The sequence below is a fragment of the Dendrobates tinctorius genome, unplaced genomic scaffold (assembly GCF_039654945.1).
Source record: "Dendrobates tinctorius isolate UK_male_01 unplaced genomic scaffold, ASM3965494v1 ptg000028l, whole genome shotgun sequence".
NCBI classification, from domain to species: Eukaryota; Metazoa; Chordata; class Amphibia; order Anura; family Dendrobatidae; genus Dendrobates; species Dendrobates tinctorius.
In genome coordinates, this window is record NW_027361696.1 from 37,222,233 (window position 1) to 37,250,070 (window position 27,838).

Sequence of the window (27,838 nt, forward strand, 5' to 3'; positions counted from 1 at the left end):
TGGGCCCAAATAATGCTCCATATATAATGGGCCCCATTTCTACTGCTCTAGTGTATAATGGGCCCTGTAAATGCTGCTCCAGTGTCTGATGTCCACCTTTGGAATGCTCCAGTGTATGGTGGGCCCCATATATCTTTCACCAGAGTATAGTGCTCCCCAAAAATTGCTGTCCCAACCTTGAAAACAATTACATAAGTCTCCTTGCTAGGGAATCCCAGCACTACTCTGAACTCCTTGTCGTCCCCATCTTCCATCTCACTGCACTTGGCTGTTTAGGCCCTCCCACCGGCAGAGACACTTTTGCGTACTATGCAGTGCCCTGTGCCAGTGCCATCACCCATGAGTATGCCACCCCCACCTGCTCAAGGAACCTGCACTTTCATCTGCACCTTCCTCTTTATCACCGTGTAAGGTGGTATAGTATGTGGGAAGGGGAACCTGAGTTTCCTCTGGGTCAGATTCTGGAAGTGTAGAGTGCGAGGGGAATGTAGTGGTCTGGGTCAATGTACCAGCAGCATCATCCAGCAGTGGCTGGGCCTCAGTGCACTTGTGGCGTCCCCAAGAGTACGGTCGCCACTGTGGCATTACCTTCCTCCTAGGGAGTGTGTTGTCAAGCTTGGGAGCAGCAAAGGATCTCTCTAGCAGTGAAACCAACACCCAACACATTTCCCACTCCAGGCTAGCAGGGAGACCTCTGAACCTGACTGCTGAGGAGCTGCTCTCTGTGGTCGGGAGGAGGTAAGTTAGGGCACTCTGTGCAGGGAAGGGGAAGTGTGTGGACGTGAGAAGGGGAGCTGGAGGATGAGCAGAGTTAAGGCTCACTCCTAGCTGGAGCGCATGGTCCGGATTCCGGTCTCCGAGATTGTAGGGACACTGACGTTCCTGCAGCAGAAACCGGGGGAAGTAGCAGCTATAAATGCTCTGTACCCAACTAGGGCTCGGAGGCCCCAGCATCGACATGTGGGAGCCAAAAGGAAAAGGCTACAGCTGTCTGCCATACAAGTAAAGTCTGAGGAACATCTGTTAGACAGGAGGCGCTTCAGTGAACCACGGTCCTGTGAGTGCTTCCCCCACAAGCGCTAGAAAGGAGACGTTCAGGAAGGTACATGTTGGCGGAGTGTTGGAAGGGAGCTTTCCATTTTGGTCCCGGAGGTTGGCTGAGGTCCTGACCCGGAGGACACAGCACGGAGGCAGGCATCTGTGTAACCTGCAGACTGTGAGTAAAGCTTTGGAACTGCACGCTCTGGTGTCCTACAGTTATTCCAGCACCGCTACATCTGGGTACCAGCACCTACACCGCCTGTGCCTTTCTCCCATCACTACATCTTCACTTCCCTGGGACTCCAGCTCCACCTGTGGGGAGCTTCACCATCTTTGCTGCACAACACCATCAGTCCCAGAGGATCTGCATGCAGCGTCGGCCTAACATCTATGTTGCCGAACAGCACAGGTGGCGTCAAACTATCTATATAAACTCTTTACCATTATACCATGCCATTTACATGGGCGCCCAAGGCCACCGTCCGGGTCACCGCTGCTGTGACACATCCCACTGACACCAGCCCGGTACCGAGTACCCCACAGCCCTGGGAGGGCGACTCATATGCCGACTGCTGATCGGGCGGCGTTATTCCCACGAACCTCCAAACAGCGTCCATGAAGGCAAAGTTTTTGGTTTCCGGGGGCAGTATGATTGCAAAGCTGAACCTTAAAGGAATGTCCAAAAGGGCACCACCAGGAGTGGAGCATGTGGCTTAATTGGACTCCACCCGGGAAACCACAACCATGCCACCTAAAGAAAAGATGCACACTTTGAAAGCTTTGTCGATTCTGTGTGTGGTGTGGTATGTGTGATTGTAGTTGTGCTAGCGATTTCTCAGCTTTATTCCGTTAGCAACCGAGACTCCGGCATGCCCCGCAGTACACGTCAAGCTTACTAGAGGGATAAGCGAGGCTCTGGCACGTGAGATCGAGCAATAACAGGTCTAGCATTCCCGTACATGTCCAGGGCTGCATGCACGCTACACTGAAAGGACCAGCTTTTGTCGCTTACAGGTGCAGATAACCTGCTGAACTCGGTTAGTGATGGGGATCTGGGATTCAGATTATTCCCTGCGAACGAACAATGATTTCCCAGTAAGTTCAGGTCAACCGCAATTGCGGAGTTAGGCCTAACCGTCATTCCTGAAAAAATTACGTGTCCAAACCACAGGTGCTGTAGCTTGCTTAACAGCTCGGCAGCCGTTCTCAGGCCCAGTATGGATTCAACAACATTGTAGAAAGTTGATAAAGGGTACAGTTTCACCGGATAACACGTATATATGTAGCCTAGTTTACACATTAAAAATATACAGTATGTCTAAAGATCAGGAGGCAGACTCAGATGTTCTCAGGCCCAGTATGGATTTGACCAGATTGTACAAAGTTGAGAAAGGGTACTTTATCACTGGATAGCAGGTATATATATAGCATAGTTTAAACATGTAAAATCTCCGTGTTCTCAGTATGGATTACATGGCAATCTAAAAAGTGGAAAAAATGAAATGCATTTGAGGCGTACACAACTATATACTTTTGGTGTTATTTTTAAATCTTCATATATATTTCTGTCTCAGTAATACAGTCCAGCCTCTCCGCAATAGGAAATGAGATGCATACAATTACTGACATAAAGGCAGTGATTGCAGAAATCTAGGAATTACTATTCACGGGAAAAAAATTCCGTCACAATTCTCATAGGCGATGCTGACCCTCAATTAATTTGTGTGTTGAGACAGTGAAAACATATTTTTGTGAATAAAGTCCTGCTGTATCGCACTTCTGTTGATTCCATCACTGTTACTCATCTCAATCAAATTTTTATCACAGGGAGTGATGTAAACATGGTGCTCACTGGCTATCATGATCTGTCACGTAACTTTGGAGTGCAAAAGACAGAAGCCACAGGCCGTAGGCGATTCTATTTGATTGGCATGAGAGGGCACATTTTAAAATGTGCGCCGGAATGTCACACGTTTGTGAAAACTGTGAAAGCTGATGATAAACCACCACTGCATGTCATTGTGAGTCGACGTCCATAAGAAATGGAAGCCTTTGATCATCTGGAGCTAGAGCCCAGCCAGCAGGACAGGGCATAGGTACATCTTAACCATCATCTTTCAGTTCAATCAATTTGTAGTGGCACTCCCGGTGAAGGATTTGACAGCCCAGACTACACAGCGGAGGAGCAGGGAGAGGTAAACACTGCAAATGCTGGGGCCCTGCCCAAGCAAGGGGGGAACACTCGTGGGCGTCGGTACTGGCACTGGGCCCCTCATAGTACGGCGGTGTGTCTCACGGCGGGTGTGCACCACCACCGTCAGAGACATTTGATTACACTATGAGGGACCCTGTGCCAGTGCCATCAGTCCACAACATTGTCATGAAACCCCTGTCTCCAACGTCACTTCTGCTGTGTGCACCACGAACACCTCTGCCAAGCTGCCCCCAGTCCGTACGGCTTGTGTGAGAACCATCACCGCTGCTGTGTGCTGGGAATGCCTCAACCAACCGGTTTACCAGAGTTGCTTGTTTATTAACCAATATTAGGTCAAGGTTCTCGTGTGGCATGATGTTTTGTAATTTGCCTTTATAGCGTGGATCCAGGATGCTGGCCAACCAGTAGTCGTCATCGTTCATCATTTTGGCAATGCGGGGGTCCCTTTTTAGGATCTGCAAGGCATAATCTGACATGTGGGCCAATGTTCCTGGTGTCAATGATGCACTGCGAGTGCTGGTTGGAGGAACACTTTCTGGCAAATCCACATACCTCCATTCACGCACAAACCCTGTACCAGACCTTGCCATGCCAACATTTTCACTTGCCCCACGAGATGCATCCTCCTCCCCTAAGTAATCATCCCCATCATCATCCTCCTCCTCCTCTTCTTCCTCCACCTCGTCCAGGAGAGGTCCCTGAGCAGACAATGGCTGAATGTCATCAAGGATTCCCTCCTCCTCTTCCTCCTCGTCAACATTGGCTGCAGACGCCTGCTCCTTAAGGTGCGTCAAAGTTTGCATGAGCAGACGCATAAGTGGGATGCTCATGCTTAGGATGGCGTTGTCTGCGCTTACCAGCCGTGTGCATTCCTCAAAACACTGAAGGACTTTACAGAGGTCTTTCAGCTTCGACCACTGCACTCCTGTCAACTCCATGTCTGCTCTCAAAGTGCCTGGCCGTGTATCCTCCCACAAATGCATTATGGCCTGCCTCTGTTCGGACAGCCGCTCAACCATGTGCAGGGTGGAGTTCCACCTTGTTGCAATGTCGATAATGAGTTGGTTGGGAAGGTGGAGCAATCGCTGCGGCTTCTGCATATGAATGGAGTGTACAGGCGACCGGCGGATGTGCGCGCACAGTCTTCGCACCTTCTGGAGCAGGGCTGTTAACTCCGGATAATTGTTGAGGAAGCACTGCACCACCAGGTTCAAGGTGTGAGCCAAGCAAGGTATGTGGCTGAGTTTTGAAAGGGCTATGGCTGCCACAAAATTATGGCCGTTATCACTAACTACCTTGCCTGCCTCAAGATGTAGACTGCCCAGCCATGACTCAGTTTGTTGGTGAAAGTATTCGGCCAGCACCTCGGCGGTGTGTCTGTCGCCCAAACACATCATCTGCAACACAGCCTGCTGACGCTTTCCACTAGCTGCTCGATAGGGGGACACCTCGTGTGCAACAGTGGCAGCTGCAGATGGAGTGCTCGTACGACTACGCTCTGTGGACGAGCTTTCGCTTCTGGAGGAGGAGGAGGAGGAGGAGGAGGGTCGAACGCCTACAGCAAACTGTTTCCTATACCGTGGGCTAGGCAGCACTGTCCCACCACCGCTGTCCCCTGTGGACCCTGCATCCACCACATTAACCCAGTGTGCAGTGATGGACACGTAACGGCCCTGGCCATGCCGACTGGACCATGCATCAGTTGTGAAGTGCACCTTTCCACTCACTGACTGCTTGAGTGCATGGACAATGCGGTCTTTCACATGATGGTGGAGGGCTGGGATGGCTTTGCGAGAGAAGAAGTGGCAACTGGATAGGTCATAGCGTGGTACTGCATAGGCCATGAGTTCGCGGAAAGCTGCGCTTTCCACCAACCAATAGGGCATCATCTCTAATGAGATTAGTTTGGCAATGTGGGCGTTCAAACCCAGTGTACGCGGATGAGAGACTGAGTACTTTCTTGACCTACTCATAGTCTCTGGGAGGGTGAGCTGGACTTGAGAGCTGCATATGGTGGAACTAGCGGTGGACATGGCGGACTGAGAGAGGGTTGATGATGGTGATGGAGTTGGTGCTCTTTCTGATGGCCTAGATTCAGTCTTTCGTTGATATAACAGTGGGATTCCCTGACTGCTTTGGCCTTGCAACGACACCTCAACATTTGCTGCTGTGCTTACCGGTGGGCTTACAGTGGGGGAAACAATGTAGCATTGCTGACTACCTTCTTTGTGATCAGTTGCGCATGTGGTACTTGAGGTTTGGTGTTGTGTCCACGCTTGCAAGTGCATACTGGTTAAATGTCTAAGCATGCAACTGGTATTCAAATTTTTCAGATTTTTCCCTCGGCTAAAGGTCTTTGCGCACTTCTTACAGATAACCTTGGACTGATCATGAGGATTTTCTTCAAAAAAGTGCCACACTGCAGTCTTCCTACTTTGGAAGACATTTTGCGGCCTAGCACGCTGTGCTATTTTGACCGTCTGGACAAGCTGTCCAGCAACTCTTTTGATTTTTGAAACCTGTCTTTGGAGTGCTCCGGGCCTGCCAGATAGCAGCTGTTGTGATGTCGATGTCTGCTGTGGATGCTCCTCCTCCTCATCTGAGCTATTGGAAGCAGCACCCTCTTCCCCCAATGGATGCCAATCTGGGTCAACAACTGGGTCATCCATCACCTCCTCTCTAATGTCATGTGCACCTTCCTCTGTGTCACCGTGTATGGTGGTATAGTATGCGGGAAGGGGCACCTGAGTCTCATCAGGGTCAGAATCTGGCTCATTACACTACGAGGACAATATAGTGCTCTGAGTGAATGTACCAGCAGATTCATCTATCAGTGGCTGTGCATCAGTGCACTCCATGTCAGATTCATCTTGGCCTGGGTAATTCACCATTTCACTTGATAACCCAGGCATGGTATGTGAAACAGCTCCATGGAGTAATCAGTTGTATGGCCTGCATCATCCTTCAATCTTGGTTGGGGTGAAGGACACAAGGAAAGGTGTGGTTCATGAACATAAGCCTCCAATGACGACTCAGTGCTTTTATTTTTTACAACTTCAGAAGAGGAGGCGTTAGAGCTGGAGGAAGAGTCAGCAATGTAAGCCAAAACTTTTTCCTGAAGCTCTGGTTTTAAAAGCGGTTTGCCAACTCCTAGAAAACTAAGCCTTCGAGGCCTTGTGTAGCCAGACGATGACGCAGGCTCAACACCTCCTGCATTCGGTCCGATTTTGCTTTTGCCACTATCATCAGATCCACCACCAACACCATCATTACCAGCTGGAAACCCCCACCCAATTCCACGGCATCTTCCACCAGCCTTCCTCATTTTTGGTAAAAATGTACCCAAAATCCCACAAACTATATAGTAATGTAAAACAAGGTACAAGGTGTATATAGGACAGGGGAGATGTAGAACTTCTGAACACACTTGTGGACACTGTTGGATTGTGTGAGGCCCAGTGAATATCACACCGCTATGTCACAGGCTCAATGTCACAGGTGTGAAAAATGTCACTATAGGACAGGGGAGATGTAGAATTTCTGAACACACTTGTGGACACTGTTGGATTGTGTGAGGCCCAGTGAATATCACACTGCTATGTCACAGGCTCAATGTCGCAGGTGTGAAAAATGTCACTATAGGACTGGGGAGATGTAGAATTTCTGAACACACTTGTGGACACTATTGGATTGTGTGAGGCCCAGTGAATATCACACTGCTATGTCACAGTCTCAATGTCGCAGGTGTGAAAAATGTCACTATAGGACAGGGGAGATGTAGAATTTCTGAACACACTTGTGGACACTGTTGGATTGTGTGAGGCCCAGTGAATATCACACCGCTATGTCACAGGCTCAATGTCGCAGGTGTGAAAAATGTCACTATAGGACTGGGGAGATGTAGAATTTCTGAACACACTTGTGGACACTGTTGGATTGTGTGAGGCCCAGTGAATATCACACCGTTATGTCACAGTCTCAATGTCGCAGGTGTGAAAAATGTCACTATAGGACATGGGAGATGTAGAATTTCTGAACACACTTGTGGACACTGTTGGATTGTGTGAGGCCCAGTGAATATCACACTGCTATGTCACAGGCTCAATGTCGCAGGTGTGAAAAATGTCACTATAGGACTGGGGAGATGTAGAATTTCTGAACACACTTGTGGACACTGTTGGATTGTGTGAGGCCCAGTGAATATCACACCGCTATGTCACAGGCAGAAATTGGCTAGTGTATGACAAACTACAAGGTGTATATAGAATTGGGCAGAATAGGAATCTCCCTAGAGTGTAGGTCTGTAAGAACGGAACATGTCCTCGACTTATTCTTACAGAGTCACACACAGATAGCTTCACTGTGGCCGTGATAACAGCTGTTACACGGTACTGAGAGAGGAGCGTGCATGTACACCGCTGCCCGGTGTCCGTAAAATTGTCAAGCTCCGTGTTTTTTAAGTATATGGACTGACACACGCTGTCTCTCTATAGTTTTGAATGTGATCAAACAGCAAATACACTTAACTGTTTGAAAAGCAGACAAAACTAGAAGGTGGAGGTCTGTAAGAACGGAACATGTCCTCGACTTATTCTTACAGAGTCACACACAGATAGCTTCCCTGTGGCCGTGATAACAGCCGTTACAGGGTACTGTGTGATGAGCGTACACCGCTGTATGGTGTGAAAAAATGCACGCTCAGTACCTCACCAGGACAAGAAAAAAAAATTTGGATTGCTTTTAAAAAAGCAGTTTGCAGAGCAGTGGGAAAACAGCAATGCAGCTATCAGGAAGCCTTATAAGGTAGTCTAACAACCAACACAGCTGATCCAGCAAAATATAGCCTCCACTTGCACTGCACACACAGTGACTGGTGTGTTGTACAGGCAAAATCGCTAGCAGCAGAAGCAGTTTTTGGTGTCTTCTTCTCTGCCTAACGCTCTCCCTACAGAATCATCAGCAGCAGCAGCTCTCCCTATTCTGAGGTCAGCATGAGTAACATGGCGGTTGGCGTGCACGCCCTTTTATACCCCCTGTGACGCCCCCCAAAGCAAGCCAATCACTTGCATGCCCTTCTCAAAGATGGTGGTGACCCCTGCCTATGTCATCACGTTGCCCACAGTGTCCGTGGATCCTGATTGGCTGAAAAAGGGCGGAAAACAAACTTTTGAAATGCGACTTTGGCGTTACCGACCTCACCCTAGGGTCGGGTTTCGTTTCATGAAACCCGACTTTACCAAAAGTCGGCGACTTTTGAAATTTTTCGACCCGTTTCGCTCAACTCTAATCATCACTACTCATGGAGAACTCTGGAGCACTTGGCAGAGAGTTCACTCCTGTGTATGGGAGAGTCAGGTGAGATACATGAATGATCAGCCCAATCATCACTCAGTCAACAGCTATATAAAGTGTATGGTGTGGGGCTTTAAAGTGAATTTATACATACATAAAGTATATCTGACCAATTTCTGTCCAATAAAACCCAAATTTTTGTGTACAAGTAACCATTAGATCAGATTGAAGTTTATTTTATTTGTCTTAAAATTGAGCTCTGTGCTTAAAACTATGTCTACCAAACCTACTAATTGTGCCATGTAAACAATATCTGAAAGAGAAATATATTATAGGAGATAAAAGTTTTACTTTTAGAATAATTTCAACAGATGAGGAAGAGTAGAAAACCTGTTTCTGTATATGCCAAAATCAGATCTTGTTATTTTCTGTAGCAGCAGCAAAACCTTCCAGCTGTAAAGTTTCAGGGCAGTTGTACCATCTTATTTTCTGATACGTAACAATAACTTATAGGAACTGATTTTTTTGCCTCTTTGAGCAATAAACATTTTTTTAAATGTATTAAGAAGATTAGTGATGAGTGAGTATACTCGTTGCTCGGTGTCCTCCGAGTATTTTGGCGTGCTCGGAGATTCAGTTTGTGTCGCCAGAGCTGCATGATTTGTAGCTGCTAGACAGCCGGAATACCTGTGAGGAATGCCTGTTTGTTAGGGAATCTCCACATGTATTCAGGCTGTCTAGCAGCAGCAAATCATGCAGCTCCGGCGACACAAACTAAATCTCCGGCCAAATATTCGTAATACCGAGTATACTCGCTCATCACTAATATAGATAATTTATTGTAGTAAAATGATGGCAGGAAAGAGTATAGGCGGCAGCCAAAGTTATAAAATATGTAAGGCTGGTTTCACATTTGCGTTTTTTTTGCGCTGGAAAAAAACGCATACGTGCGCATGCGTTTTTTCCCCTATATTTAACATGGGTGCGCATACCTGTGCGCTGGCAAGCGCACGTATGCGATTTTCATGCGCTGCGTTTTTTTGGGGTGTGCGTTTGTATTTTACAGACGCAGCATGTTGCATTTTTTGGCCCTGCAAAAAAGCGCATGCGCACGTATGCGCATGTTTTGCGCTAAAAATGGCCATTATAGCCTATGGATGCGCATACGTGAGCACTGGCATGCTCATGTATGCGTTTTTTTAGCGCTGCGTTTTTTTGGTAGTGTCCACTTGTTGTACTAGTTATAATCTTCTAAAGTCAAAAAAAAAAAGTCTATATAAAGGAGGTGCCTGCCAAAACTCTGCCAATACTACACTGACAGATTGGAGAGCAGACAGTCAACAAGGAAACCATCTTCTATCAGCGAAGAATGTGAGTATATTACATTATATGCCTGTCCTTTTAAATTATGTATGTACTAATGATTTTTATTATTTTTACATGCAGTATGTCTTCGGAATCCGAGTATTCCCCATCGCAGCAGGAATTGGCGCAAGCAGACCGTGAGGTGATTATTTTCGTGCATCTGGTAAGTATATCTGCTGCTTCTCCAAATCTCTTACGTTTTTTTCAACTTTTTTAAGACATCGTCATCATCATCTTCTTCTGCGGACGGGACTAGTGAGGGCGAAGAGCAGGAGCAGCGAAGCCAAGTCCCGGTGGTGATACGGAATGTATGTATCAAATGGTTTGTAATGTTCTTTATTTTTTATCTTCTATTTTTACTCTTTTTTATGTTTCTTTTTTTGTAACTTTTTATTCAATTTAAATTTGATTATTCTAATGAATGTGTTTTGTCTAGGTTCCACAACGGGATGAAGACGTCTACCTGGATAATGAGCAGCTCATCAGCCTGGTCCAGGAGCGTTCGCCGTTGTGGGACAGCCGTGACCGGCTGCACAAGGACATTGTGGTGACCCGGCGGCTATGGAATGAGGTGGCCGCAGCGTTGATGGATGGCTGGGACAGCGCCACAGCATCCTCCAAAAAGGCGTTTAGTGAGTATTTCCCTGCTCTGTATTGTGCCGCAGTGACTGTTGTCCTTGACGGCACTGTTGGGTTTCGTGCTAGGCATATTCTAGCAGGAAACCCAACAGTGTCATCGGGGTCTACAGTGACTGCTTTGAGTATTGTATTGCTACATTGTGCCGCAGTGACTGTTGTCCTTGACGGCACTGTTGGGTTTCGTGCTAGGCATATTCTAGCAGGAAACCCAACAGTGTCATCGGGGTCTACAGTGACTGCTTTGAGTATTGTATTGCTACATTGTGCCGCAGTGACTGTTGTCCTTGACGGCACTGTTGGGTTTCGTGCTAGGTGTATTCTAGCAGGAAACCCAACAGTGTCATCGGGGTCTACAGTGACTGCTTTGAGTATTGTATTGCTACATTGTGCCGCAGTGACTGTTGTCCTTGACGGAACTGTTGGGTTTCGTGCTAGGTGTATTCTAGCAGGAAACCCAACAGTGTCATCGGGGTCTACAGTGACTGCTTTGAGTATTGTATTGCTATATTGTGCCGCAGTGACTGTTGTCCTTGACGGCACTGTTTTTTTTTTAACAACAGTGGACAAAGTCCGAACACGTTGGCGTTCGATCAAGGACCGCTTCAACAGTGATGTTCGTGCTGAGGGCCAGGTTCGCAGTGGATCTGCGTCAAGGACCAGAACTAGATACCGTCACTATCACGCGTTGCAGTTCCTAAGACCGGTCCTTGCCACGAGATCGTAAGTATTATAAATTTTGGGTTTTTATTTTTATTAATCTGTGTTTTTCTAATCCACAGCTGATGCTTCTTGTAAAGGCATGGTAGTAATGATTTTCCTTTCTTCCACAGCACCTGGAGCAGCACCCTGCAACCTGGCCCTGGAGCGGTCCTTCCTCGGATGTCCTCTGACCCGTCCCAGCCATCCGACAGCCAGGAAGCACCTTGCAGGTCAGCCACACACACAGCTGGTGACCAGGAAGCTGGGCCATCAGGTGTTCCCCTGTCCCAGGTCTCTGCCACTGGTTATGCGGGCACTACCCGCCAGCGGCAGAGGGCCTTGGACAGGAATGTCTTGCCCGAGTTTATGCATTTGAGCGAGGCCTTTAATTCCAGCCTCAAGTCACTGTCCGACAGAGTTGAAAGCGGTTTTGCACTCATGGAACGTGGTTTTAACCACTTTGAACACCGCTTCAATTCTGTATAACAGCGCCTTGACCGTCTGGAGGCCGACCTCAACAGACCAGCACACCATTTTTTTAGTAAGATTGAAAAGGGCATGGCGGAACACCTTAGTCCTGAGCAACAGCTGAATGTGCTGCAGGCCTGCAACAATGCTTTCTTGCAGGCTATGCAGCATAATCGGTACGGTCAGCAGTCAGTGGTGTCATTTCCACCTGTGCCACCATTGACTCGCTTCACCTCACTACCGACTTGTGCTGCATACCACTGCACGGACACCTCTATTCAAAGCCAGGACACCCACCGTTACACCACCACAAGTTTGAGTGCAGCTGGTCACTTCACCGACACCACCATGGCAAGCGCTGCTCCTGTCTGGAGCACCACCGCCACTCCCATGCATGCGTGGAGCTCAGCCACCACTAGGCAAACATGGAACAGCCCTGCCGCTACAACAACATGTAGTAGCCCTGCCACCACCACTCTGCAAACCTGGACCATCACTGCCGCCACCAGTCCTCCTGCAAGGACGAGCACTGCCAACGAAGAGCAGCAGCAGCAGCCACCTCAGCAGCAGCAGCCACCTCAGCAGCAGCAGCCACCTCAGCAGCAGCAGCAGCCACCTCAGCAGCAGCAGCAGCCACCTCAGCAGCAGCAGCAACCACCTCAGCAGCAGCAGCAGCCACCTCAGCAGCAGCAGCAGCCACCTCAGCAGCAGCCGCCACCTCAGCAGCAGCAGCCACCTCAGCAGCAGCAGCAGCAGCCACACCAGCAGACGGGGGACCTACACTCAATATTTGCCCCTAGTTCAAGGCGAAATCTATCAAGGCGGGCATTGGGCCAAAGTCGGTCCAGGCACACAAGCCTACGGCGACATGCCATTACAACTAATGTACCTGAACAGATTTCCTCTCCTCCAAGTGTTCCTAGTTTAATTCCCTTAACTGGACTACCTTCCCCCACAAGTTTTGTTGCCCCTTCCCCTCAAACACCGTCTTCAACTGCAAGTGTTGCATATTCCCTGCACACCCCCAAATTGAAACCATCTGCCCCCAAACGCCGGAAAAAATAATTTTTTGGTTTATTTTTGTGATTAAAAATAAATTTACATTTGTGGTTCACCATTACAAAGTTTCATTAATGTTGTTTGCGCCACTCACACACACTGATGGGTAAATACATGTTAAAAACCAACCCAAGGCCTAGTATAGTCATATGTGAAATAACACGGACTAGTATAGTCATACCAAGGCCTAGTGTAATAACTCGAGTTTTACCAACTTGGATCTGGTTTCATGAAAAACAAACTGTTGAAACTTGTCTAAAAAATAAGTTTCTTTCTAGTTTCACCAGTTTGTTTTTTGTGAAACAAGATGCTAGTTGTTAAAAATCGAGTTATTACAGTAGGCCTTGGTATGACTATACTAGGCCGTGGTATTTCACATATGACTATACTAGTAGGCCCAAGGCCTACTATACTCATATTTGAAATACCACGGCCTAGTGTAGTCATTCCAAGGCCTAGTGTAATAACTCTAGTTTTACCAACTAGAATCTGGTTTCATGAAAAACAAACTGTTGAAACTTGTCTAAAAAATAAGTTTCTTTCTAGTTTCACCAGTTTGTTTTTTGTGAAACAAGATGCTAGTTGTTAAAAATCGAGTTATTACAGTAGGCCTTGGTATGACTATACTAGGCCGTGGTATTTCACATATTACTATACTACTAGCCCCAAGGCCTACTATACTCATATTTGAAATACCACGGCCTAGTGTAGTCATTACAAGGCCTAGTGTAATAACTCTAGTTTTACCAACTAGAATCTGGTTTCATGAAAAACAAACTGTTGAAACTTGTCAAGTTTCACCAGTTTGTTTTTCGTGAAACAAGATCGTATTTGGCAAAAATCGAGTAGGCCTTGGTATGACTATACTAGGCCGTGGTATTTCACATATGACTATAATAGTAGGCACAAGGCGTAATATATACTCATATTTGAAATACCACGGCCTAGTATAGTCATTCCAAGGCCTAGTGTAATAACTTGTAAGTTGGAATGGAGCAGATTACATTCATCCACTCAATGCTGACTTGTATTCCCCATGGACTTTCATTGGGGTTGGGTTTTGAGGGTTGTGTTTTGAGAAAATCACATACTTTTTTTTCAACTAGTTGCACAATTTTCTCTTGAAAAAAATTGGTTTCCTGATTCATGGCCTGCAGCTTTGCTCGTTCCAATATATTTCACGCAGACTAGCAATGCTGCATTTTAACTCATATGTGTATTTACCTGCCCAGGTGTGTGAACATCAAAAAATTAAGTTATACATGGGAAGTTTTTTATTTAATTGGAGTTTAAAAAATATAGTGCACTCAGTAATGGTATCAAATAAGGTTTTTTATTACCATAAACAAACAAAAACATTACACCATTTCATCTTGCCAGTGCACCCGTCCTACATCAGAAATAAAGTAGGCCGCAAATTGGTCCCTCATTTGGCCAACTTCAACGGATGACCTGAGAGTGTGCTGAGTGAATTCAGGCAATGGGTTAGGAGCATCATCGTCCAGTTCAAAGGTCGGGTGCTCTTTAGCCATCACAAAGTTATGTAGAACCACACAGGCCTTCACCACCTCATCGACTGTTTCAAGTTTAAGATTAATGGCCGTGCCCAGAATTCGCCATCTGGAGACAAGAATCCCAAAAGCACACTCGACAGTTCTTCTGGCCCTGGTCAGCCTGTAATTAAATATTTTTTTGGTGTGGTCCAAGTCCCGGCTGGAGTAGGGTTTCAGTAAGTTTCCGCACATTTGAAAAGCCTCATCGCCAACCATTACAAAGGGCAGTGGCGGAGCTTCGGTGTGAGGAAGAGGCCGTGGCATAGGGAAATTAAATTGGTTGCCATACAACCTCCGGCCCATGTCTGAGTTTTTAAAAGCCTGTGAGTCATTACCACGGCCAAATGCTCCAATGTCCACTGCTACAAACATACATCCGGCATCCGCAATCGCCATGAGTACTATTGAAAAGTACTTTTTGTAATTATAGTACTCAGATCCCGTTCTTTGGGGTTTGATGATCCGTATGTGTTTACCATCAACAGCTCCCAAACAGTTGGGAAAATTGCATACTGTCCAGAATTTGTCAGCAATTTCCATCCACTTTTCAGCGGTGGGCAGGGGCATAAATTCTGGACAAAGAACATTCCAGAGAGCCCGGCAGGTGTCAGCAACAATTCCAGACAAGGTAGAGATTCCAATACGGTACTGGAAGTGTAGTGAAGATAGGGTTTCTCCAGTCGCCAGGAATCTGTGAACAGACAAAGAAGTAAAATTAATATTTATGTATATTATTTTAAAAAACTATAAAATAAAATATTAGTACATTCACGAAAACTAATTACCCAAGGTTTTGAATACTAAATTTAAAAAAAAAACATCAGACCGCACCCCTTGGTTTTTAAAACATACCGTAATGTCACCAGTAGCCGTTCCTCAGGAGGAATCGCACGACGGAGCTGTGTGTCCTGTCTCCGGATGGATTGTTGGACACGAGCAAGCAAATCCATTAAACTTTCGTGGGACATCCGGATATAATCTGTAAATTTCTCCGGGTTTGACTGGAGCTCGCTGTAGAGGGTGTGGTATGCCCCACGGCTCTCCCGGAGTTCAACAATCGGATGTATCCACATACGCCGCCGTCTTCGCTGCCTCTCTCTCTTCCTTTGTTCATGGCAAGCAACTGCATACGCCTGAGCCATCGCGATGTCCAAATCCAAGTTGAAGTGAAAACTCTTCCAGCGCAGATCCATGGTCACGAGAAGAATCAAGCAAATGTGAAGAATACTGTAGACAGGGTCTATATATTAACATACCACACCCACAATGCAGTCCCATTGGTCTTGTGTGTTGTTGAATGGTTGTTTTTTCTTTTTTGTGGGGTTTTTCCAAAATCTGTAAAAAAACGCAAACGCACAAAAAACGCATACAAACGCACAAAAACGCTGCGTTTTTTTCCTGCATGCGCATAAAAATGCTTGAAAAAAACGCAGCGTTTGTATGCATTTGTATGCGTTTTTTCAATGCGTTTTTTTGCGGGAAAAACGCGCTGCAAAAAAAAGCAAGTGTGAAACTAGCCTAAGCAAGTTGAAAATGTAACATTCATCGTAGTCAGTCATCTTTAATACGTACACTTGATGTTCAGAGTCCCTGATTCGTGAAAACTTTGTCCACTAGGATATATAGCCATGCACCGTACAGGAGTGTCATCATCCACATATGAAGGAATATATATAAGACTTGATTGTTCTCTCCAGGATCTTCCAGGAATCTCCACTGACTCATTATGAACTTGACCCGGTTTGTTCCACTGTAGAGAAGGAGGACTGGAGCCGCACGTGTGCTCTACACTACATCGTATGGTGGTGGCTTCTCCTTCAGTCAGTTTGTTAGACAAATCAAGCCGAACATCCGCTTCTTCTGTGGAAATTTATTTTAGAAGTCAGACATTATTGATCATTGTTATTACTTTATTAGAAAATTAGCATCATGCTACAATGATTTCATGCCAGGCCAGCTAAACTAAAAGGGAATTGTGGATGCAGTCAAGTGGGAGGCGGTTATCAGGACTCCAATCCAGTGGCCAATGACTACTGACCTGGATATTGGACTGGGTCTTGTAAATCCATTTGTATCAATTCTACTCGCAATGTTAAAGCATGTACTTTACTATAGTCTTTATCTACCAGGCAGAGGGCATGTTCTTTTAGCTTCTGTCTGGCTGGATGCCACTCCACACCATTAGATGACCTGTATACAGAATCATATGCACTGCATTTTCCTATTCAGAGAGCAACTGCAAAAAATATACAATGCATTGCACTTGTTTTATGAATAGGTCCCTCCTATAATGGACAAATTGCTAGCAAATTATAGTTATTCTAACTGTTGCCATTGTTGGCAGAGATCACAACCATGGAGCAGCGGCGGATTAAGTGGACTATGGGCCCGGGGCTGTTCATAAAACCTGGGCCCCTGTACCCCCCTTCCCACCTGAGCGCTGCGGTCCCCGTGCGGGAATTGACAGCCGTACGGACCGCAGCACTTGGTTTGCTGCGGGTCCATACGGAAAACCCGCCACCATTCCACCATGTGAAGCCCCCACTCATCCCCCCTTCATCCTGTGAAGCCCCCACTCACCCCCTTCATCCTGTACAACCCCAGTCACCCCCCTTCATCATATACAGCCCCCAGTCACCCCCCTTCATCATATACAGCCCCCAGTCATCCCCCCGTCATCATATACAGGCCCCAGTCACCCCCCCTTCATTGTGTACAGCCCCCACTCACCCCCTCCCCCATTTAATTCATTTTATAAATAAAAAAAAAATAAAAAAGTTCCCCATACTTACCTCACAGCCGGCTCGCTCCCCAGCAGCGCCTCTGCTTTCAGCATCCTCCGGGACATGTCGGCGCGTGCACGATGACGTCATCGCGCACGCCCGACATCTGACCCGGAAGTATAGCCGGAGGGCAGAGGCGTATCTAAGCTTTCTGGCACCCGGGGCAAGAATTTGGTCCGGGTGGCATTTGCCTCTCTGCCACCCGGCCCAGCCCGCCCCTGCCCCTGGGCCCCCAAAAAACCTTGGGCCCGGGGCGACCGCCCCATCTGCCCCTATTAGGATCCGCCATTGCCATGGAGGACACTTTACAATGTGAGAGTTGACTGGCAGGTTGCAGAAAAATTGGCTGTTGTCTCTTAACGAAAGCAGCTAATATGAAAGACCCCTTATCTAATTTGTCCCCATTTCAAGTCATCCATAGAATCTATAGACAGACATCATTTCATTGCAAAGTAGCAATTCTGCAATCTGATAGGAGTTATGTGACTTTACCGGTATCTTTCGTTATAGTGCAAGACAGGATAAAGGGCATGAAAGCAGAGGTCTCCCATCTTCTGCTTATGTGGTGGAGCCCCAAGGTGCCATCCATGCCAGTTTATGCACATGCGGTGTATGTTTAAGAAGCAATGGATTTTTAACAAGTGGTATTGTAAAAGTGATCCATTGTTGGGTAATGGTAATAGGCTTGGTATATTCTGAATAAACAATAGCTTATTTTAGCCATCATACAATTTTGTAGAGTATCAACAGCTTAGGTGTTTGTTCTTAAAGAGGTTGGCAAGGTTTGATTTTGTGACTGTAGACCTCTGAATCCTCACATTTCACACTGTCTAAGGAGGTCGACGAAATCGCAGATACCTGCATTCCGGCTCCAGAACTAAAAGGGCTGCATCCTCTGTTCCCGGGGGGAAGCCTGAGTGAGCCGGACTAACCTCTGAACCCAGGAGAGCGGGAAGAAAATGAAAAGGGCACGCAGCATCAGAAGCATAAGAGAAGAAAGCGCACACAGCAGGGGAGTCTGGCATCGGCGGAGTGCAGTGCAGAGGGCAGCGCAGAGAGTAGTGTGCAGAACAGTGAGCCCTGCTTCCCCCACCAGCCACCAGAGGATACCGTGTGGCGATGGGCCATATAGAAGGATCCTCAGTCGCCTGCAGAGAGAGTCGTCCAGAGCAGAGCCATGTCAGCAGAACAGAGCCATGCAGAGCCATGCCATCAGAGCAAAGCCATGCAGAGCAGAGCTGTGCTAGTGGAGCAGAGCCATGCCATCAGAGCTGAAACATGCAGAGCTGAGCCATTCCAACAGAGCAGAGCCTAGCCAGGTGTTGTAGCAGCCAAAGAGAGGAGTGCTCTGTCCTGGGAATACCAGCTGCTCACAGACCAACGTGCTCTGTCGCCTGCCGTCAACAGCTGGGACCAGGGAGAGCTGGACGTGCAGTGTGTGTCCATTGATGACCAGAGAACCAGGTGCCATACACTAAGTGACTGTGAGTACCACACAAGCGCTGCCCAAGAGGGACCGCATACCAGACTGACACTTGCACTCTGGCATTGTCAGCTGTTTGTTGCCCTGACCCTTGTGACCAGACTTCACCAGTTAAGATAGTTAAGGAGCCACGTTGGACTCATACAGGACTGTGGACCATGCCTTTATTAGCCACATCAGTATATGGACTAGGGGCAGTGGAAGGTACCAGAGACTGACCACTGCCGCTGGAAGATGGACCAACGACTACAGTACCATCCTGCGGAAGGCAATGCGCCCGCCGTTGCCAGCGCTATTGAGTTCGTAGCAGGAGCTGCAGTGTTAGGACTTCCTGACACGCTTGCTACCGAACTGTCGCTATTTGAGCCGTTGTAGTTCATTTTGCCATTTATACTGTTTGACCCTTTACCTCCCTGCGTGGAGTATTCCCCTGTAAATAAACCTGTTAACCCTTGCTCTGCCTCCCGTTTGGCGCTGCATTCCGCGTTCCTGCAATTTCTACAAGTGCATAATGTCAGGATTCTACACTGCTGGCATAAAGAGCGGGTGGTCGTGTGTCATAAAGTATGCAATATGAATACTTCCCACCACATTCCTTCCAGACGTGACCTGCCTCACTCAATTTACTTGGGATTGATCTAGGCTGCGTACATCTAGTTGGAATGTACCCAGAAGTATTCATATCATATACTTGTAGACACATGACAGCCTGCTCTGGGGCTGCGAGATCATGATGTGAGGATTCACAGTTCCGCAGACACATGCATAGAGTGAGTACAGACTTTTGTGTCAAACCTGAATATCCCCTCTAAAGTAAATAAGCAATGGGGAAGCACCAGGACTTAGATAGCATGGCCGCCAATAAAGTACTTATGTGTCCACCTTTTTTGGTTTTGAACCTCTATGGAGGAGATATTATACAATGGAATAAATGTTAAGTTTTATTTAAAAAAGAAAATTTTAGGATTGTTTTAGTACGGTAGATTTTTTTCTCTTCCTTCTATGCACAGGCAATGTTACATTCAAGAAGAAGAGGTGGAGGAAGAGGAAATAAGAGAACTCGAGAATGAGAAGTTAGATGCAAAAGAGGATAAGAAGTTTAGACAGGCACAGATAAGGGACAAGGCTGACACTCGTGGTGACAATGCTGGAACAACTGGGCTCTCCATCACGCTCGTAAACTTGATAAGCCTTATAATTGGTTGCTTACATACTGACAGACATATTGCTAGTTTCAAGCAAAGGGATGACTGTTGGATTGCAAATGCTTTTAGACCTTTGCTACAAAAAAACAATAATTAAATCAGATCATTTTTTTCTTGCTTCTAGGAGGTTGAGGAAATCGGTATATTACAAGAAAAGGTATTTACCCAGTTATTTAAAGCTTTTACCAATTAATACCTATCAGCCAGGTCTGACCATGACGCTTGCCTTCGCTCCCTGCTACCTTGATGAATTGATTCATTCTGAATCAAATATTTCAACAGAATTGGAAAAATCGACTCCAGAATAGATTTCAGGCTATTCGCTCATATCTACCTGGGGTCTATATATTTCTTTTTTTCCCAGCGTACTTAACCTAACATGGACCAATAGAATTTGATATCATAATTACACCAATCCATCTCACTACATAGATGGACACATGCACATATAACAAACCCCAGTGTATTATATGTGTATGTGATTGTCATTAAATACTATGATACAATTAAGAAGATTTACATTGGTTCCTGGTAATAATCATATATTTACCTGTAACAGAGAGAAGAACATAGCTTTGCTGTTTATCATATGCATTTATTGTTCTATCTTCTGCAATCCCTGGATAATAATAATTGCCAAAATCTTTTCTTACAGGATCTATCCGCAGGGTGCAACTGTTATTTCCCGATACCATTGAAGAACCATCTTTATAATGTGTCCATGCATAGGATGAATCCTTGGAGTTTGGGATTTCTGTCCAAGAACCATCAATGAACGTATACCACACAGTGCTGGAAGTTCCTAATCTCCCGGCAGGATCATATGTACAAGGAATCTCCACACAGGAGCCAATCAGAGCAGTAATTCCAGAAGGAAACGTCCATTGCTGACATACAGAACCCAGATAGAAGCCTGGAAACAATGAGCAGAACATGAGGCCGAAGTCACAGAATCTCATTATATCAGATTATTCTGTATTTGTGAGATTATTTACCATGACAAATGAGGAGAAGATAAATCTGCTTCATAGGATCCATTCTGGATTAGGTTTGCCTGTAACTAAAAGAGGAAACCAAGTAATAGACACATGGAGGATGTGATATAGATGCAATAATGTGTTACTGTCATTAAATAGGTTTCCACCTTGAAGAACAACTGATCTTTGCTCACCTCACCACCCCCGCCGGTCCATCAATGATGCTGAGTAGTAAGTTACTCGGGATAAAAGTCACAAGGTGCTATTGGCTAAACCTTTGCATTAACTCAATAAGAAAACTTCTCTCTGAGTGACAATTGCCATAAAGAATAATAAGAGACATGGTACCATAAAGTGCAATAAACCTGATATAAAGTGGAGTATGTGTAGATTAGTGGGGGATGCACCCACTCTCTGGGGTCATGTACTGTAAGTGCAGGCACAACCCTGGTAAAGCCCTGTATAATTATGGTCTGTATAATTATGGTCTTTCCTCTGCAGCTTCTTTCCTGATCAATGAATGACAAGAAACACCACGGGATACCCAACAATATAGAATGCAGCTGAAAATGATAAAATAAAGATCAGAAGATGTCGTCCAGGTTCCTTCATTGGTAAGACATTCAGGATTTGCCTTTTGATAGCAAATTGTTATTGTCATCAGGTCAAATACAATAAAAGTGCAGATGCATGTGGTATAAAAATTTGCTCCATTTGGCTTAAAAAACAAAACTAAAATAGGCAAAAAGTGCAATAAAAACTATTTTATATTTAAATTGATATGAAAATACAAATCAAAGAGAGGAAAAAAACCTCATTGTTTCGTCACTTTACCTCATGGTAACATTTATACTTTGCCTACTCTACAAGCCATGAGAATAATCGAGGACACATTCACTATTAAGGAACAATTCCAACATCTTCTCCTCCACAAATGTTTCAGCCTGCAAGAACACATTGAAAGGGGCTCACGACTCTTGCTGCCAAAGCTTATATCACCTTGATCTTCATAGACCTGTAGGAGAGAGCCCCCGCTGTGTAACCGGGCCGGAACCAAGGGGGCTGTCACTAAGGTTCCCAGAGGATCTGTTTCCGGGGGAAGGAATTAGAGGTCGGACCATAGACTCTTCTAGAAAGTGTGGGGGCGGAGCGGTTATAAAAAGGGAGAGGGCCTGCGGGGGGAGATCGACAGAGAGAGCGAGAAGGAGCAGGAAGCCGGAGCCTAGGTGGCGATGGAGAGCAGGAGTACACCAGCGTCTACCAGAGAGACAGGACGGGGGCTCACCTGATCCAAGGAGATGATGGCACCGAGCAGCGCGAGGGAGTGACACAGACCTGACACCCATGGCTGCTCCCCAGAGACAGAGACCCGTGACTGCCGTAGCCCCGCTGCATTCCGTGGCAGCGGCCTGTACGCTGCCACCCGCGACCGCCATAGCCCCGCTCCACACAGTGGCTATGGCCCGTACCCTGCCACCCACACCCACCACTGCCCCTCTCCAGCCCACTGCCGCGGCCTGTACGCTGCCACCCACAACCGCCATAGCCCCGCTCTACACTGAGGCTGCACCCCAGAGACAGAGACCCACGATCGCCATAGCCCCGCTCCACATCGTGGCTGCGGCCTGTACGCTGCCACCCGCGACCACCATAGCCCTGCTTCACACCGTGGCTGCGGCCCGTACCCTGCCACCCGCGGTTGCCACTGCCCCACTCCGGCCCCCGGCTGCAGTCTGTACGCTGCCACCCATGGTCGCTACTGCCCCGCTCCACACCGCGACTGTGGCCTGTATGCTGCCACCTGCGGCCGCCACTGCCCCACTCCGGCCTACGGCTGCGGCCCGTACCCTGCCACCCATGGCCGCCACTGCCCCACTCCATCCCGCGGCTGCAGCCTGTGTGTTGCCACCTGCGGTGGCCACTATCCCGATCCACACCGCGGCTGCGGCCCAGACACTGCACCCCGCGGCCGCCACCGCCCCGCTTCAGACTGCAGCTGCGGCCGATACATCCAGGCCTGTGGCTGCCACCACCTTGCCTCCCCGATGGGGCCCGACACTGAGGAATCCTCCCGGGGCCTGTTGTGCCCCTTCTACAACCAGGCTTAGGAACACCCGAAGCCTGCGACAACTCCTCATCGGCTGTGTCCAGCGGCTGGGACGCCGAACGGACACCTCCCGGATAACAACTCTGCAGGACGTCAGAGAAGGATAAGTGACACTCCCTCCGTTGTTAGTTGATTATATTTCCAGGACTCGTAGTTGGCCATCCCACGGCCATATAGTTGCTGGCCAGGTAGTTGATATCGGGTTATTTGGTTGTATTATTGTCTAATTTCCTGTGAGGAAAACCATTGTCAGCTTACCAGTTATCCATATTACTCATATATAGTGTTAAGCATTCCGATACTGCAATATCGGGTATCGGCCGATATTCGCGGTATCGGAGTTTCGATACTTTTAGAATATCGAATACCGGAATCAGAAGTTCCCATAATGCAATGAGCCAGTTTGATTTTATTCAGCCAATGAGGAATTCTAAGAAGTGTGGGCACATCCTGTTATGCATGTTAGGCATGTTAACTAATGGCATGGCTGTGATTTGCTGCTGAAATGATGTCATGATGCACTATAAAAGCCGCCCCCGCCATTTTGGGTTCACTCTGCTGTGAATTTACTTAGGGACAGGACGCTGCTGTTCTGACTCTGAGGGACAGTTTGAGCTAGCGATTTGCTTTATTGTGCTTTACCCAGGCTACTTTAGCAACCGCTGTGTGAGAAGCTTTCTTTTGCCTTGCAGCGCTGTTCACGGCTGTCTGCGAGGTCTCTGTGTGTGTGCAGCTCACGCTGTAGTGTGTTCTGCAGCCACCTCCCGTTGTAGTCCGCTCAGCGTGCGTCACTGCCTCATACATTGTCTTTTTTGCATTAGTGCTGCTCATTTTTCCTGATTTCTCCTATTAGTGTGGTTCCATCCGTATACAGCTAGATTGCTTGAAAACACTATATAGAAGGAAGATAGAGGAGCTTTTCTGCAGCCTTGCAGTGCTGTTCACGGCTGTCTGCGAGGTCTCTGTGTGTGACTGCAGCTCACGCTGTAGTGTGTTCTGCACCACCTCCGGTTGAAGTCCACTCAGCGTGCGTCACTGCCTCATACATTGTCCTTTTTTGCATTAGTGCTGCTTATTTTTCCAGATTTCTCCTATTAGTGTGGTTCCATCCGTATCCAGCTAGAATATTTGCAAACACTATATAGGATTAGATAGAGGAGCCTTTCTGCTGGCTTGTGCCCTGCATCCCCAGCCAGATTAGTATTAGCCTATTTTTTGGAGCCTCATCTATTGCATTGTAGGTTACCTTCCTGCATTGTAATAGCTACAAAAAGTTTGTGATACTATCGGCTTTACATCTTTGGGCACATCCAGTGTCTTTTTGTGAAAAAAAAAAAGTTAATAAAGTTCACCAAACACTTCACTTTACAGTTGTGTAGGCCACATTAGCTCATATTAAAGTCTAGTCCACACTTTAAAAAATTTGTGTTTCTTATACCTGTTAGCAGCTGTTCAGGAATAAGCACACTAAGCCCTTAGTAATTTTCTGCCTACCTTTATCAGTCTAACAAGATGAAGAAATCAGGGAGTAAGGCACGTGGTCGTGGGCGTGGAGTTTCTGTAGGGAGAGGACGTGGGGATTCTGTGCCTGCTGCGGGCACCAGTGACTCAGCATCCCCCAGTTTTACCAGTGAACAGTCCTTTATGCACAGCTTTGTAGGAGCTCGCCGTACCCCACTGCTGCAGGATGAACAAATTGAAGCCATTGTCGGATGGATGGCAGCTAACGCATTGACTTCAATTAGTTCCAGATCCTCTCAGGTCCAGAGCACTGAAGAGCACCCATCTGTCTCTTCACCACCTGCCAAATTGCCCAGGCAGTCAGAGAGCCCTGGACAGGAGCCATCTCTACTTCTGTTCTCTGAATCTGTTGGCTTGGAAAGAGGGGGCCAGCCAAGCAGCATTCAAGAATTTGAAGAAGAGGTAGTATGCAGTGATGTGCAACAGCTTTGTCTCTCTGAATCTGGAGAGGCAGGTGGGCCAGTGCCTATGGTCAGCACACCTCAGTACGCATCTGATGATGAGACTCAAGTGCCACTTTCTGGTGCGTACTGTGCTGTCGAGACTACCCAGGAGAAGCAGTCATTTGAAGAGGGTAGTGTAGATGATGAGGTCCTTGACCCATCATGGCGTGAGGTACAGGAAGGCAGTGGGAGCAACTCTGAAGAAGAGATTCCCCGAATGGCCAAAAAAGGAGGGAGAGGGAGGGGGCAGACTCGGTTGCCTGTAGCCTCCACTTCGGCACCCATTAGGAGCATGCCTCTTCCAAAACCCAAAACGGGCGCTCCCAAGACTTGCAGTGCTTGGTCCTTTTTTGACACAGTTGCAGATGACATTTGCTTTGTCAAATGCAAGCTGTGTAATCAGAAAGTGAAAAGAGGGAAAAGTGTCAGCAACCTCATTACCACAAATATGTGGAAACATGTGCGGACCAAGCACGTGGTGGAGTTACAAAGACACACTGAAGACCTAGGCCAACCTACAGTGCCACCTACCACCTCTTCAGCTCATGTTGTAGCCTCTTCCTCCAGCTCACACACAGCTGGTTCAGCTTCCTCACAGGATCACCATGGAAGAAACTCTGGCACTGGTGTACAGAGACACAGTGTCATTCCACCCACAGCACCATGTTCCCTGTCATCTTCACACTCCCAGGCCAGTCTACAGCCATCGGTAGCACAGGCATGGGAGAAAAGGCACCCATACTCGGCAAACCACCCCCGAGCACAGGCTCTGAATGCTGACATTGCAAAACTACTGTCCCTTGAAATGCTCTCATTCAGGCTGGTAGAGACTGACACCTTCCGTAACTTCATGGCATTGGCAGTCCCACAATACAACGTGCCCAGCCACTTTTATTTCAGCAGGCAAGCCGTCCCTGCCCTGCAAAAGCATGTGGAGGGAAAAATTAAACATGCGCTACTAAACGCCGTCAGTAGCAAGGTCCACCTGGCCACCGATGCGTGGACCAGTAACCATGGACAGGGACGATATCTTTCCCTCACTGCCCATTGGGTAAATGTTGTGGAGCCTGGTACAGATCTTGAGAGTGGCGCTGTACGTGTTCTGCCAACTCCAAGGATTGCAGGAGTCCAGTCTGTACGCATTGACACCTCCTCATACTCCAGTTCCTCTGAATCAGTGCTGCAGGAGCCGTCACAGTCTACCTCCACATGGACCCGTGAACGCTTACCTGTTATGACTGATATGAGCACAGCCGTGGCCAAACATCAACAGGCCATATTGAAATTAATTTCTTTGGGGAATCGAAGCCACACAGCGCAGGAGCTCTGGAATGCCATCAAGCAGGAGAGCGACGTGTGGTTTGTGCCAGCGAATCTCCAGCCAGGCATGGTAGTGTGTAACAATGGCCGAAATCTGGTGGCAGCTCTGGGCCTAGGCAACCTCACTCACATCCCATGTCTGGCACATGTGCTTAACTTGGTCGTGAAGAGTTTTTTGAGGGACTATCCGGATCTTGATGCACTGCTGCACAAGGTCCGCATAGAGTGCGCTCACTTGCGGCGTTCCAGCATGACAAGATCGCGCATTGCAGCTCTGCAGCGCCGATTCCGCCTTCCAGAACATCGCATCATATGTGACCTACCCACCAGGTGGAATTCAAGGTTACATATGTTGCAGAGGTTGTGTGAGCAGCAGGCAGCAGTAATGGAGTACCAGCTGCATCAGGCGCAAACAAGTCACACTGCGCGCCGTTCACACTTCACCACCACTGAGTGGGCCTCTATGAAGGACATCTGCCATGTTTTGCGTGCCTTTGATGATTCCACGCGGATGGCGAGTGCAGATGATGCACTAGTCAGCATGACTGTCCCCCTTATCTGCCTGCTTGAAAAAACACTGCAAGCACTAAGGGAGGAGGTTGTGGAAGAGGTGGAGGATGAGGAGTCACAAATGCCATCTGCTTCTGGACAGTCTGCGCAACGTGGTTTCTCACAAAGGCCTAGGCAGGGGACACTTTGTGAGGAGGATGAGGAGGAGTCAATGGAGGAGGAAGACATCTGTCCAGAGGAGGGAGGTACACAATGCTCTAGTAGTCAGTATGTAGAGCGAGGGTGAGGTGATGCAGAGCAGGCAGAGATGACGCCTCAAGCAGGGGACAGCATTTCTTGGCCAGTTGGCAGTCTGCAGCACATGGTAGATTTCATGCTGCAGTGCCTGAGACACGACCGCCGCATCGCCCACATTCTCAACACGTCTGATTATTGAGTGTACACCCTCCTAGATCCTCGCTACCAGGACAACTTACAAAGCCTCATAACACCATTGAACGGGAGCATAAAATGCGGGAGTACCAAGACACACTGATGCATTCCATCATGTTCTTCATTCCACCCGAGAGCAGTGCTGCTAGTGCTTTACAAAGCAGCTCAGTGCGTTGAAGCAGTGGAGGAAGCTCTGCACAAAGAGGGAGCAGAAGCAGCGCCACAGCACAAGGCAAGACCAGTATGGCCCAAATGTGGCAAAGTTTTGTGTCCCCGCCACAAATGTCTACACCATCACAGACGGCTCCAGTCAGCAGGAGGCAACGTTTCCATCAGATGGTGACAGAGTACATGTCTTGCCTTCTCAGTGTTCTCCCACACGGCTCTTCCCCCTTCAAGTTTTGGGTCTCTAAGCTGGATACATGGCCAGAGCTTAGCCAGTATGCATTGGAGGTGCTGGCTTGCCCTGCTGCTAGTGTATTATCGGAACCCGTTTTTAGTGCCGCAGGTGGTGTACTAACAGACCGTCGCATGAGACTATCCTCCGATAACGTTGACAGGCTTACTTTTCTGAAAATGAACAAGGCCTGGATCTCACAGGAATTTGCCAGTCCTCTTCCCAATTAAATAATTGGTTGGCAACAGTATCCATGTCTCCTGTTGTGTTTATGTTTCTGCCACCTGAACTGTAATCCCTGGGCTCCAACACCGCCAGTTGCTGTTCAG

The 27,838-nt window shown here is 47.5% G+C and overlaps 1 protein-coding gene across 3 annotated transcripts in view; it reads right to left on the reverse strand.

Moving 5' to 3' along the window:
* Nucleotides 1-27,838, reverse strand: part of LOC141085293 (B-cell receptor CD22-like) — a 221,488-nt gene that overhangs the window by 126,242 nt on the left and 67,408 nt on the right. For 2 of the 3 annotated variants that reach the window (XM_073570571.1, XM_073570570.1), the window contains exons 2-4: nucleotides 20,798-20,862; nucleotides 20,353-20,715; nucleotides 15,904-16,191 (exon numbers count right to left, since the gene is read on the reverse strand). In XM_073570571.1, coding sequence (XP_073426672.1) covers nucleotides 15,904-16,191; nucleotides 20,353-20,715; nucleotides 20,798-20,840 — 694 coding nt within the window. In that variant the 5' untranslated portion in view covers nucleotides 20,841-20,862. The remainder of the gene's footprint in view (nucleotides 1-15,903; nucleotides 16,192-20,352; nucleotides 20,716-20,797; nucleotides 20,863-27,838) is intronic. The other variant, XM_073570572.1, reaches the window with a different exon arrangement.